The sequence below is a fragment of the Ptychodera flava genome, chromosome 16 (genome assembly GCF_041260155.1).
Source record: "Ptychodera flava strain L36383 chromosome 16, AS_Pfla_20210202, whole genome shotgun sequence".
In the NCBI taxonomy this organism is placed as follows: domain Eukaryota; kingdom Metazoa; phylum Hemichordata; class Enteropneusta; family Ptychoderidae; genus Ptychodera; species Ptychodera flava.
The window spans coordinates 30866050-30880915 of record NC_091943.1 but is presented as its reverse complement, the minus strand read 5'-3'; the positions used below and the strand labels follow the sequence as shown (position 1 = coordinate 30880915).

General features: G+C 38.6%; 3 protein-coding genes across 3 annotated transcripts in view; 2 read left to right on the top strand and 1 right to left on the bottom strand.

The window, feature by feature from the left end:
* Positions 1-4403, top strand: part of LOC139114548 (nucleoporin NUP188-like) — a 54229-nt gene extending 49826 nt beyond the window's left edge. The window contains exons 46-49 of the mRNA XM_070676336.1: positions 626-836; positions 1416-1504; positions 1916-2045; positions 3072-4403. Of these exons, the coding sequence (XP_070532437.1) occupies positions 626-836; positions 1416-1504; positions 1916-2045; positions 3072-3272 (631 nt within the window). The 3' untranslated portion in view covers positions 3273-4403. The remainder of the gene's footprint in view (positions 1-625; positions 837-1415; positions 1505-1915; positions 2046-3071) is intronic.
* Positions 1-14866, bottom strand: part of LOC139114563 (uncharacterized) — a 485747-nt gene that overhangs the window by 277018 nt on the left and 193863 nt on the right. The window lies entirely within an intron of this gene.
* Positions 12912-14780, top strand: LOC139113983 (protein translocase subunit SecA-like). Its single transcript, XM_070675455.1, has one exon. It carries the CDS (start codon positions 12912-12914, stop codon positions 14778-14780), a length of 1869 nt encoding a protein of 622 aa, XP_070531556.1.

Genomic DNA, 14866 nt, shown 5'->3' with positions numbered 1-14866 from the left:
GTGGTGACCCCCATTTTTTATTTCATTTTTGCACTTGCACAACTTCCAAGAATATTTGTGCAGTTTCAAGAAAATGACACCACAACTTAATTTTGACGTAATTCGTAGTACTTCACCTTAACACAAGGTACCAGGTCATGATGACACACAATGACAATGTACCGGTGCTGTTTTATTGAAATACATTACATGTCCCCCCAAACTTTAATTTGTCCCCATTAAGACCTACTATGGGTCACTGTGTCCCCATACTAGCAAAAGCTGGCCGAAACACTGTGCATGTATACGTTACTTAAGATATTATTTTTGATACACAGAATAAGGACACAAATTTATCAGTAAGTTACAGCTACTGTTTCTTTACAATGACATGAATAAAACCATACACATTTACTCCTTAAATCAGTTGAAATTCAGGGCAAGTGAATTTTTCTTCCGGACAAGTGAAATTGAAAATTCACTTGCCCTATGGCAAGTGAATTTTTAAAAAAATTTTCGAGCCCTGATATATTGAACATATGTCAAACAGATATATGTGCACTACAAAGTAATGACACTGCTGCAAAGTTTAGAATAAAATAATTCTCTGATGGGAAGTATGCCACATATTTTCCCCCCATTTCAGGTTGATAAACATTGTTGGCGATGCCATGTCAACTCTCAGAGAGTTTAATCCTGATCTGTTGGAGATACTTCTCAATCAGAGCCTGGATGTCTCCGAGTACGTCATCTTGTTCAATCGTGGGTTCAGCACACCAGCCATAGACCAGGAAACACCCGCATCGTTCGGTTGCCTGGTAGCCTGCATCAATATGTGTGTGAGAATTCTATACAAGGTAAGAAGTGTAGAATGCACTGCATAGTGAAATGTGTATTAAAATGATATTATGACGAGTGATAGGAATGGTGACTGTGAGAATCCTCAGCCAGTAGGTGTGTATGCAATCCAGCAACTTAAGTGTCAGAAATCTATATACAGTGAAGAGAATATCAAAATCATGGTACATGAAGAAGACTGGGCAACATCCTTCTTATGGTGTCAAGCAATGCTTTCCTAAGGGTACCTTTAATGGTTTATAAAGACAAACATACCCCCTAACATAATGTTGACTTGTATTGAAACTTGGCATTAGCCCAATATTTTTCAGTCTTGACCAAAAAGGTGAGTGTGTATATTTATGCCTTGCCTTGAATGAGAATTGCAAGAGCAGTATTGACTGGTGAGCAACAAGCAGGGCATGGAAATATGTAATCTTTCTGGTTATAGCATTTATGCACTTATTGTTGAATTTGACAAAATTTTACATTCACACAGAACTGTATGAATGTAAAATATTCAAGAAATTGACTAGTCAGAGACACTTACTTGACCTCTGTACGGCAGGCTGTGACTGTGGGGATTTCTTCATTTTCAGTTGGATGGATCTAAGATTGGTCTTTCACCGTTGAAGTCACCGGAGAAATCGCCAGCTAGAAGTGCCTGGGATGACTCACCGATACACAGGTGAGAATCTATATAAACACTTGCTGCAACACTGTGAAACTCCTAAGATAAAACCCTTAAAGGGTACAGTGCAAACTTTGACAGCAGTTGTTTCCAAGATAATTAAGAAATGAGGAACCTGACATTGTGACAACACTTTTGTGGTATTTATGGTATTTCCCTTAATCCACCTCTCTTCTGATAATCTATTCATTTTGTGTGATTTTCTTATTGATACTTTTGTTTCAGGTTTATTCATTGTAAATTTGTGTGAGAAAATTTAGCAATTTTGAAGTGGCATTGATAGACCATATCGAAACTTCACATCATAATTGTCAGAAAAATCATAATTCCATTGTTGAACACATGAGTAGTCTTTTAATTTTTAAGTTTTTGCAGTTTTTCACAATGTTTTATTTGCCCCTGTCACAGACATAAAGTGTTATACCTTCTGGAGAACACACTATTAGTTATCATGTGTCAAGGAATGAGATGTCTGAAGGAGCCTTGCATTGCACCGAGAGAAAAACAGCTTTTGAAAAGAGAACTCGGAGCTGAATTGGTCAGTACATTGACTTTAATATTACAATTTCATTATATATGTGTTACCTATCTTCAGCACATCGGATATCTTGAAAATGAATTTTCTGATTGTAATTTGATTCACTAGTTTCGGCCATCATTCTTTTTATGTTGTCTCTGTTTTCCTCTCTGTCCCTTGTGTGTGTCATACAGTGATACTCTGGTTCTAATAGAAAATGATAAGCCATCATCAGCTATATACATGTTAAATTTTGTATTATATTTGCATGCAGGGATGGGAATAGATGATTTTAATTAATTTTTCAGGGGAGTTCTATTTTACCCCTTTTTTCTGCTCTTCCTAAGGTAGAACGCGCCTCAGGGACAGATAGTCAGGCTCTCAAATTTCTACAATCTTTGTCAGATCTACCACTTGTGGGGTCTCATTTTAAAGCTCTTGGAGAAAGAAAATCTCTTAACATCTTGGTTTTTCGAAACTCCAAAATTTAAGTTCTGCCCCACAGAGTTAACACAGGAATGGTGGTCATTTTGAATTTCAAATATTGCAAAATGTTGGGTAATTTGTCCTGCTAGATCAAAACTTTGCATGGTGACCCCCGATTTTTATTGTTGATCTGGTAAGAGAATGGTTGAAAGTTTCATTCAGGAAAGTTTGAGCAAAAGTTTAAGTCTTTCACTTTCGAGGTGCATACTACCTTAAAAAGAAAGCTAACACAAATTGAAACTTGTCTTGCATTCATTGAGGTATAATCCCAAGACACTGACTTAGTTTACACTTACAAAGTGCCAGGAAGTTTTATCTGCTGTCAAGAGTGGACTGGCAACTGTGTCTTCTTTGTCAACACTCCGTCATTCCTTCATATTCAGTGGTGTAATGATTCCACAGAATTGATTCATGAATTGATAAATTTTGATAAACTGATAGATGTTGGTTTCATAGATTCATCATATGGTTAATGTATGTCATCTGCAGAACATACACATGTGAGATTAATATTTTACTCAAGAATGATTCTTATCCTTTCCTCTACTCCTACTTGTATAGAGCACATTCCTGATAAGTCTACAGCGATACTTCAGACGTGGAGGTCCAGGTTCCCCTAGCGATGCCAGCCCCGGCAACGCCTCAGCAACACCTCTCACTGCATCATCCAGCAAAACATCTCTCCATGGAGCATTCATTGATGCACAGGAACAGGCTTTCTTCAGAATTGTCAACCTCTATGTCCAACAAGTGCTCAGATGATGAACACATGTGGAGTGATATGAAGTTAACTCTGACATTTGACCTTAGACCCAAGCTCCCTGCACTGTGGTTCAGCCAATCCATGGAAAATGGTGCAATCAATCTGCATTGAGGTGGTGAAGGAACTCAAGCAGTTATATGGACTGAATATTTTTATTTTCAAACATGACTGCTGTTTGTACCAGTATTTGTATACAATAAACTTTTAGAGAAAAAATAACATTCATTGGTTGGCATGTGGGCATTCGGGTCCGGTAAAACAGTGCCATTCCTCATTGAGGATTTCCTGAAAGTAGAAAAGTCAAACAGAAGTGGAATGTCCAGTTGATGTCTCATTGTACCAGACATATCATATCAGGCAAGCACGGAAATGTTGCTCTGGTTCCCGAACAATTTGTGTTCTCAAAATACAACTTAATCAGTCAAAAGTGATCAAGTTCTCAGTTTAATCTGATCATGATAATCTTCAGCTGGGATTTCTCTTGGCTTGATTTCTTTGCCATTTGGTGCTACCCTTGTCATTGTATATCAGTATTACTGAACTTCAGTGAAATTTCTCTTTGCATGATATGTGACCCATGTGATGCTGCTACATGCCAGTGTATGTGCTTGCAATATTGTCATTCAGACTGGAATGTACATTATTGTATATCACTGATATTGGAGGGTGTGTGTGAACCCTTTGGTAAAGACGTACATTCAGCTAGCTCTGAGATCATCTCTGTGAAGCATGTAAATCCATAATCCAACCTACCCATCTATACACTGTACATGTAGGCCAGCCAGCATAACTTGTATTCCAATCACATTTGTTCAACTGGTGAGTAGATTTGGATGGCAGCAAAACCACCCTGTGACTCTATCAACTATCATTTGGTTGTGAGACTCATCATTAGATACTTATGTGACCAAAAAATCTGAAGAATTTGAGAAATTTTTGAATATTTTTATACAATAAGCTGCTATACAAAATGGAAGTTTTCTCATGGCATAGATATTATATACTAATTGTACCTGCAGCTTAATCATCAACAGTAAGGAATAAAATGTATACAAAATAACAGTCTTTTTTTCTTTTCATATAAACACATAATTTGGTTCCCCCCACATTGAAACTACAAGATAAGATTGGAGACTGTGTTGTAGGTTTTTCAAAGTTGTAGAATGCGATGTTTACGCATCGGAAATTTTCTGTGATGAAGATCTTAGGTAGCACACATCTGAATAATGAAAGTCATGAAAGTGTTGCTAATAGTTTTGATAAACTCTTGCTTTTCATCATCAGGAATGAAAGCTGGAGTCACCATGCAAAATTTTGGTAGTACTAGAAATAAATAGCCTAAAATTTTACAGTTGTTGGAACTGCACTCAAAGGTCGTATGGGGCCCATACGACCAAATGGCTACTCTGTATCCAAGGTATGATGGTGATTGATGAAAGTTAAAACATGTCTGTCATAATCTACATCGTATAATTTAAATGTTGCAGCTATGATGATGAGGTGCATCTAGATATCGTACACGAAATCCATCGTTTGTAAACAAGGCGCAGTTCCGACGACTGTTTCCCTTTAAAAAATTGCTGCTGACCTTGTGTTCTATGGATAAAAATTAAATGTTTGATTTTCACAAAAAGTGAAAATTTCATTTACTTCACAGACTTCAAAATGAGTCGACACAAGAAGCAGACCAGAAAGCAATTATAAAAAATTGAGTGTCTGGAAAAACTCCCTGAGAGGTTATGCTTCTTTGATGAGCAGTTGGTGGTGGTTATTGAAAATCTCATTACACCGCTCAATGTCAAGATATGGGGCTGTTAGCTGTGGGTCCATATCTGTGGTGTTTTCAGACGGGATTCCTGCCTTTTACGGGCTGGTTTTGACTTTTACGATTTTAACCCCACCACCCCGTTTTGTTGGCGGGATTAAAATCATAAAAGTCAAAACCAGCCCGTCAAAGGCAGGAATCCCGTCTGAAAACGCCACAGCTATGGACCTACAGCTATCGGGCTGTGTGCGCGGAGTTTTTTCACCGCCATGATTTTGAGTACAGTGATTGGAGAGGATTCACACCAGTCCTGCATATCTTGATGGAGTTATGAACGTTCCCCAGAAGGCAGGTGAAACATGGTTTCCTATGCTCTGAATATTTGTGATGTCAGGGGTAAGTAGCATGGCCAGTATTATAATGATTTCGGCTCAAGAATCACGTGATCCTTATGACACCATTAGAATGCTCATTCACAAAAGTACCTGTTGAAATTATAGAAACATAAGCAAATGATCTTAAAAATAACATGACGTTGCACCTTGTTGTACAGGAAGTATCCGACTTTTTGGGCGGTTTGTTTGTTTTGTCCCCTATTGCGTAGGATGTTCTGTGCTTAGCAACCAATGGCAGGTTTCCGAAAAAGGGAGGCAAAGGTCCTCGGATTGTGATAATGGTATATTCGCATGTAAAGTTCTGTTAATATAGTTGATATATTCTTTAGAATTCGTGTACTGGACAGAGGAATAATTGCACAAAAGGAACTTCCTGTGATTGTTGTGTGATGGTACTAATGATATTCCGAAGAAATATCAAATATTCGAATGTCATTTGTCATACATATGGCCGTGGAATGTTGAATGAGTGGCCCTTGTGTGGCCGATTTAGCACGTGAATTGACAGACTTAGTGTCGTCTTGATGAAGCAGGTATGTTTACATTTCCTTCTGTTTAAAACGTCTATCACGTAAGCAATACAGCAACTTGCCCGGCAACGCCTTTTGGAAAACTGCTAGACTCTGTTACTGCTGTTAATTTATCCAGACTGCACGTGCTTCGACTTCCCTGAATCACGGTCAAGATTCGCACTAATACCAGTTTATTTAACTTTGCAGTGAGACGTCACTTCGCAGCAATTTATGGGACATGAAATTCATGGAAATATAGAAGTCGTTAACTGCTCTGAAGAACGGTCGGCCTTAAGCGCCAACGAAAGGTAACTTCACGCCATTTATCATAAGACTGTCAGTCGCATCTTGCTTTATTCAACTCTTTTCAACACTGCTATACGAACCCATCCTTGAATATTCTGATTATTGTCATGGTAAACAGGGTCGAGTTGGCTATCTCGTGTGGGAAAGATCCAAGAATTATAGCACCTATAGCGTTTATTGTGAAAACAACGTAGTTTTCCTCTGAGAAACCAAGCGACAAAGTTGTCATTCGACATTCGAGAAGAACATAAGGGACTGTTCAGTTTTTACGGCCGGGGGGGGGGGCAGCAAAATCCAGGGGGTCATCCTAATTTTGGAATCCGAGAAGGGGGGGGGTCATCGCTTTTTCACTGGTAGGAAAGGGGGGGGGTCATCACATTTTCAAAAACATAATACCTACAATAAAGTTCACTTTATGCCATGGCCATGATCGACCCTCTTTACCGGCGGGCCACCTTTGGTGGCCCACTTGAATAAAGTTGACTTTACGTAAAGGCCCGGAGGGCTGCCTTTGGCGAACCACTCCAATAAAGTGTACTTTATACAATGTCCATGGACATAAGTTGTCTGTGGAAATGAAGTTAAAAATTGCCTTACAGTCGTCCTCATTAACAGACTTTTGCATGGATGTGGCTGAGAAGTTTGTGCACTGGCATCTCTGCTACACGAATAAAGTGCGCCGTGTACCGGAATTCAAATCAAAACCGTGTGGGTAAATTTGACATATGGGTTTTGGTATTTTTCAGGGGGGGGGGCATCAATTTTTTTCGTCTGACAAAGGGGGGGGGGGTCATCTTTTTTTCACGAAAAATGCAGGGGGGTTCTATATTTTTTTGAACACCGGCGACAGATTTTGCCGGCCCCCAGGCCGTAAAAACTGAACGGTCCCAAAAGCAATTGATAGACGTCCTGGTATCAGTTCTTCAATGCCCATTACTCAGTTTTGTAACGGTTTGAATACTGTAATGAAATACTCCTCGTCACTGTACGGTGTACGATTAGAGGTGTATGAATATTCTCAGTCAGGGTTGATATTGACATCGGTTGGTTAGTGCCGTCACATGTACGCTTTACCGAAATCCATGAACACACTTTGTATAGATGAATAATGTCATCTCCAACGTTAAGCATTGGACTATACGCTCCATTTCGTCAGCCAGTTGTTATAAATGTTGACTGAATTCCATTGTTCCTTCTATGGTAACTATTGCAGTATATGAGGAAGTTGAATAAAAATTCCACAGCCTATCAATTAATGACACGTAACCTTTAGCATTGTAGGAGGAAGTCGATAGAAAACCAAGTCACGGTCTAAAAGGAATTTATCGATCGAATGATTGAATACGATGAAATCCAGGATTTCTCTGTCGTTACCAAACTAACACCACACGGACTTGTAAATGAATTACGTAAAAAATACCAGTTTGAAAATATAGAGACAATTTAACTGGAAGAAAACATTTTCTCGTCAAAGCAGAACGTCCATTAGCCAAACTTATGGTTCACTGTATGTATGGTCTCACGGAAAATTTGACCAGATATGAACTGCAACCAGTGTTTCAGTACATATTACAGTTTCTGTAACTGAAACTTTTGCTACAAGTTTGGAAATTCATTAAAATTGTTATGATCACTATTATGAATATTCATCACAGATTAATTTGTAAATCATTAACTATGTAATGAGCTGAAATGAAAATACAAAATTTCTTTGACCGCAATCGAAACCTCATTAAATATGTAATTCAGTAAATTCTCGGTGGGATTCGAACTCACAACGTGAGGCACCCAGTCACACAGCGAAGACATCGCAGTCAAAGCCACTAGGCTAAACCCAAACCCTTAAAACAGTGGTTCAATAACCAAACTGTAATTTTTACAATTTTTCTGACTGCTACCCCTCCACACGCTGTAGAGTTAATGAAGCGCCCGCTCACACTGACTTCCTATTACGCACCGCTCACGAACTTATCAAGGCAATGAATGCATCACTTCACTGGGCGGAAGCCAGCCTGGGGCAATTCTGTCCCGCAGTAGAACTATCAACCTAGGGTAGAAAATTCAGTAAATTTTCTATCGGATTCGAACTCACAATGTACGGTACCCAGTCACCTAGCGAAGACAAATGTACAATGTCTTTCACTACTACATATTATAAGTTTTTCATCAATTAACATGGCACTTTCATCAATTTTAGTCGAGTTCCTCGAGATATCACTTATTTTCAAAAGTTCATTAAATGTACAAATTACCAATCAGCTGACAAAGTAACCTTCATCTGCTTTGGTCGAGTTCTTCCAGTGCCTTATTCGGAATGTATATTAAAAAAGCGCAAATTATCTATCACCTGACATGAAAATGCTAATGTCTTTATACAATATCATTTTCTCATCAGTATCCGTATTAAGTTTCATAAAGATTGGTAAGGTCCTTCAAGTCTTATGTATCTCCCTAATTCGGAAAATTTCTTAAATATGCAAACTAGTCACTAGCTGATGTAGGAGTGCTAAACAACTTTTATCATAGTATCATCAATGTACTTAACAACTTTTGTCAACTTGATCGAGTTTATTCTATATCCCTAATTGGGAATGTTCGTTAAATATGTAAATTAGTCATTAGTTTATATAAAAAAGTTGAAAAACAACTTTCATGATTGTTATATCATAGTATCGCCAATATATATAGCAAGTTTTATCAACTGTGATCAAGTCAATCAAAATATATATCAGTAATTAGGAAAGTTCGTCAGATGAGCACATTAACAATTAGCTGAAGTAAAAATGCTACATGACCTTCGGTAATGTCACGTCATAATATTTTCAATGTACACAGAAAGTTTCGTCAACTTTGATCTAATAAATTCAGATATATATCCCTAATAAGGAAACTTCGTTAAATATGCAAATTAGTACTTAGATGATCTTAAAAGTCACGGTGCTAAATAACCTTCATTGGCGTAATATCACGGTCCCTTGGACCATGGTTATATCATAGTATCTTCCATGCACATGGCAATTTTCATACATTTTGATCACTTCTATCCAGATATATATATCCCTTATTATGAAAGTTTGTTCAAAATGCGAAATAGGAATTCGCTGAAGTAAATATGCAAAATGACTTTCAAAAATGTCACATCCTAGTGTCTTCATTCTACATTGCAAATTTCATCAACTTTGATCTAGCCAGTTTGGGAAAGTTCGTCGAACATGTAAATTGGTAATTATCTGGACTTAAAATGCTAAAATGACTTTTGATAATGTTAGATCATAGTATCTTCAATGTACATAGCAAGTTTCCTCTATTTTGGTCAAGTCAATCCTGATAGATATCCCTAATTAGGAAAGTCCAATAAGTATGCAAAATTGTATTAGCTGAAGTAAAAAGGCTAAATGACTTTTGGTATGTCATATCATAATGTCTTTAATGTACTTACTTTCATCAACTTTGACCAAGTCAACTCAGATGCATATCTATTTGGAAAGCTCATCAAATATGCAAATTACCAATTAAAGTTCATGCCACCCAATTATATCTTAAACACCTGATATATCCATCTGTGATACACATTTGTAGCAAATCTCATCGAATTTTTCATTCTTAATATATATCTGTTGTTTTTTCGAAAATAATTATGCAAATAAGCATGAACTATACAGAATCTATAGTATGTTTTAAATTTGATTCCGATTTGATACGCCGTTCTTGAGATATCGAGCCCACAGACAGACAGATATACAAAGACAAACAGTAAAAACACCAATAACAAAGTGGTACTGATTAGCATGGTGAATTGGCGCCTGGAATATCCGAAAAGGTGACGGATGAGGAGACGAGTTGATTGTCTATCTTACTGGGTTTGTCATTTCAGTGTGACGTATTCGTCGCTGAACGATCACAGTGTAGATGAAACAGACTCTGGCCACCAGATGGTACTAACTAGTGATAGCTTTTGCTATTGTCCTTAAGATTGCAAGAGCGAAGAAGGCTCATGCTAAAAATCGACAAATGTTTTCAAAGAACTGGGTAACACTCTCTCAATATTTTTTGACAAATACTGAGAAGATAGGGTTGGTCTTACACCTGTCAGTATAAAAAGATAGTTTAACCTCTTTCGATCGTTCTATCATTTTTCATGATTTAAATGAAAATGACGTCACAATTAGTTCAGAAATCCTCTCGCAAATCATTTGTTTTATGCGTTTTTCTCACTGAACTTTAGGAATTGGAAGATTTTCACATTCTTTAGATCTACAAAATGTGTGCCAAAGGTTGACCACGTTCCATACTTACCGACACGAAAGTTCAGCAGTTCATTCTTATTTGCTGTTTCAGTGACCAAAGAATATGGGAAACAGACCTTCAGAATATTATGGAGCAACGTGTCATCACTGCAATCGGTCCCTACGACCTCTGCGTAAGTGGGCATCCCTGAGAGAAAAACGCATAGATAACCGTCACTACTATGATTTTCACGGTGGAGAGTACTTCAGAGGAAAAGGGTGCCCTAGATACCAGTGTCGAGAGTGCTTTTGGAGACTAATCCAAGAAAGAGAACAGACAGGTAGACGGCACGAGGAAGAGAGGCGAAGACGGAAAGCAGCCGAAAGACATGATGCCATCGAAAAGTTTGCACAAGCTGTAAATGTGTTCTTAGATAGCGAAGAGGAGAGCAGGTAATAGGATAGAGAGAGAGAGAGAGAGAGAGAGAGAGAGAGAGAGAGAGAGAGAGAGAGAGAGAGAGAGAGAGAGAGTAGTAAGCCATTTAAGTCTACTCAACCATTACATGTATGGAAGTCCCCACAGCTATCAGGGGAAAAGTGAATTGCGTCTGGCTATCGCAGGTGTTTATGTGTGTCCGGGGTCAGTACCACGACATACTTTAATGGACTGTATTCAAAGCTTGTAAAGGACAACGTATTGCAACATATACATGTATGTGCATATGGTAGTCAATATAGTCACAGGGTAGCCACTATTTCCAAAGTTTATGCGTGCCGGACAAACATTTACAGAGACTTAGGCTGTATTCAAGGGACAATGTCGCAGTTTTTTAACAACTTCCGTCAACTTTGTTTTACAAAAAAAAATCGTTGGTATCGTTTGATTACATAAAATTTACTGAAAGACTGGTCAACTGTACACAACCTCTGCTCTGCTTGAAGGATGATAAGACTAAACATTCAACCATCCTTATTCTGTTCTCAAAAATAAACTCTCCAACGAGTTTCTGCACAGAACAGATTAAGCGTTTGACTACAAGTGCTTGATTACACGGTATCTAAAAATCAAATTAGGGGTAATACCAAGTAATCTGCCCACACAAGCCTTAATAAGGGAATGTTGTCACAAGGCTAACTTATCAATGCCAGAATCACCACTACATGTATCTATTACATATTCATCTTTCTTCAGACGTAGACAACAAACTGAAGGAACAGAAACGACATCACAAACAATGTATACTAGTAGTTGGAATCTCGGCATAATCACTGAAGAGGACGAACAGTCAAATACGACCAGCCATGAAGTCGGCCGCATTGACATATCAGAGCATCAAAAACTCACAAAGGTTGATGTCGTACATCTTTTGAATAAGGTTGTTTTAGCGGAGGATACCAGAGAATGTCAAATAAATGACCTGACAGAAGCCAAGGTTGGTGAATTCATGACAACAATAGAGGAGTTGCTATTTCATGTCTGGGATAAGGATACCACCTCATCCCACCATGTAGTCTACAATGGTTGCAAACGTATTTTCTTGCGATTTATTGTGAAATATATAAGCATACTGAGATCATTAGAGCAGATCTGATCAAAACAGTGAATAAAATTTCCGGAAATTGTAATGGTATGACGGAATGTCTGGATTTGACCAAGGTTATGTTCCTTTTAACTCATAAAGATGATATTTCTGAATTACCATCATCAGCACTAAGTGTCCGGAGTAAGTGGTGTAAAATTGATGATGAAGATTCGAATGTTGTTGTATACTTTATTGAGAGCCTTATTCTGCAAGAACATAAATTGGATAGACAGATTTTGCACGTTTCCCATTGGTCAAAGGCAGCTTGTAAAATGTTAATTGCATTTTGTGTTCCTGCTGACAACTGTGCCTTTAATTATCAAAATGCATTCCGCAAAATTGTACAAAACGAACTTTGGTCGCCAAATGAATTCATCAAGATGGCATCATGTCTAAGTGAACGATTCACCTTAGATGATCCTAATTTAGCACGTTCAATCGAACAAATTATCATGAACAATATGCACTCTACAATGTCCATAACCGAAAATCTTACACTCGATGAACTTTTAAAATCAAAATCAATGGAGGACGTACTACAGAATATTGTTTGGGCCATGAAGACAGAGAATGGGAAGAGTGTTGATGAGATTGTGACAGAAATAGGTAAAAACGGATATTCGACTGTACCCACAATAACTCGAGTGAAACTGGTTGTATGCTCAGCAAAGGACATGCTTAAAAACTCTGCATTAAAGAGTCCAGAAGATATTTCACCATTCTCAGAATGGGTAAAATCCCTCAGGGTAACTTCAGTTTCTTCTATGACAGATGAAGACCTTTCAAAATGCCTCTGTACACTTTGTCATGCGGTGAAAGTTTCTTCTTCGTACTGGCCACGGGACGCACAAATGGTAAGCTGGGTTTTGCTGCTTCTGGCTGAAGAACACAAGGGCCGTCTGATTGAGATAGCAACTGGAGAAGGAAAGTCCTGCATAATAGCAATGGCAGCAGCCATGCTTGCAATCCTCGGAAACTCTGTCGACATAGTAACAAGTTCCCCTCTACTTGCGAAGAGAGATTCAGAAAATTGGAAAGGGTTTTACACATTATTAAACCTAAGCGTCGGTCAAAACATTGATAAAATTGGTGAGCGGTTGGAGTGCTACCGTGCTGATATAGTCTATGGAACTGTTGGAACTTTTGCAGCCGACATTCTGTGGCATGAATTTGAACAAAGGGAGGTAAACAACTTCAGAGCATTCGATGCAGTTATAGTCGATGAAGTAGACTTTATGCTTCTTGATCATGGCGTCCAATTCACATACCTCAATGACAAGATTCCCGGCCTGCGACACTTGGAGCCCGTTCTCGCTATGGTGTGGAGCTATGTAAGCCAATATAAACCAGTCGAAAGTAATACTGGTGATGTATTTTTCACAGGAAATCCAAAGCCTTTTCATCAAGCACTTGCTGAATTATTGAATCCAACTGAGAGCAAGTTAAATGTCATTGATCCTTTGCAACTGGTATGCATGGCAGAACAGGAAGGTTTACTGAGAAAGAGGTTGCATGCTGATCTACTGGAATCAACACCAGACCAGGTACAACTCCTTCTTGAAGATGTTGGTGCTGATAAAATGAAAACTTTCTTTGATTTGGCCATGAAATACATTCCATATGTTATTCGAACGTACGTTCTTCAAGAAGATGGTAAAATCGTACCTACAATGGAGGCAGAGTTAAGTTCTGATGAGAAATGTGAAGAAATATCTTTCCTTCTGACCACAAATGGAATGTGCTTTCTTCTCCATGGAGATAAAACGTCACTGGAGGAAATGATTACTGAAAGTATCGGTGAGCACTTGCAGCTAGAAGAAGGGACATGTGATAGTAAGATAATAATTCAAGGGCGTCAATTGAGACAGTTTGTGAAGGACAGATTACCTGTCTGGGTAGCAAATGCATTCGCTGCCATGAAAATGACAGAAGGCAGACATTACCTCATTAAGGAAGGTGAGGCTGTTCCTGTAGACTACAGCTCGACCGGTATGATAGAACTAAACAAGCGATGGGGTGATGGGCTTCAACAGTTTGTTGAAATGAAACATCGGTTACCACTGAGCCAAATGTCTTTGGTGACAAATTTCATGTCCAACATTTTCTTCTTCCGAAGATATTCTGGCCTCTATGGTGTTTCTGGCACTCTTGGCTCAGAGGAAGATAGAAGGTTTCTTCAAAGGCAATTTAATGTTGATTTCTGTTTCGTGCCCACACACAGAAGACAGAAGGTTTATGAAGAAGAAGGTGTGATTTGCGCAAATGAAACAACATGGCAGGAAGAAATATGTGCTAAAGTTAAATTCGAAATTGAACCAAAGGAATGGCGTACTCATGGCCGAGCTGTACTTGTCATTTGTGAGGATATTAACACGGCCACAAAAGTGGGAAACATGATCAGAGACAACGTCACCGAAAATGTCATCCTGTACACACACAGTGATAATGATGAAATCCTAAACATCCAAGAACTGAAACCTGGTTTCATCATCGTTGCAACAAACTTAGCTGGACGGGGCACTGATATCGTTACAGCTCAGGAAGTAGATGAAAACGGTGGTTTGTGCGTCCTCGTTACTTTTCTACCTATGAACACAAGAATAGAGAGACAGGCATTTGGCAGGACTGGCAGAAAGGGTAAGCCGGGGTCAGCGCAACTTATTATTCATCCAAGGGGCCTGCTAGAAGATGCTAAACAGACAAAGATATCAGGCGGCTGAAGGTCCTGCGGGATAGACGTGAAGATGTGCGTATGGATATTACTGAAAAAACGGACGTCGCAGAATGCTACTTAAAAGAACAGCTA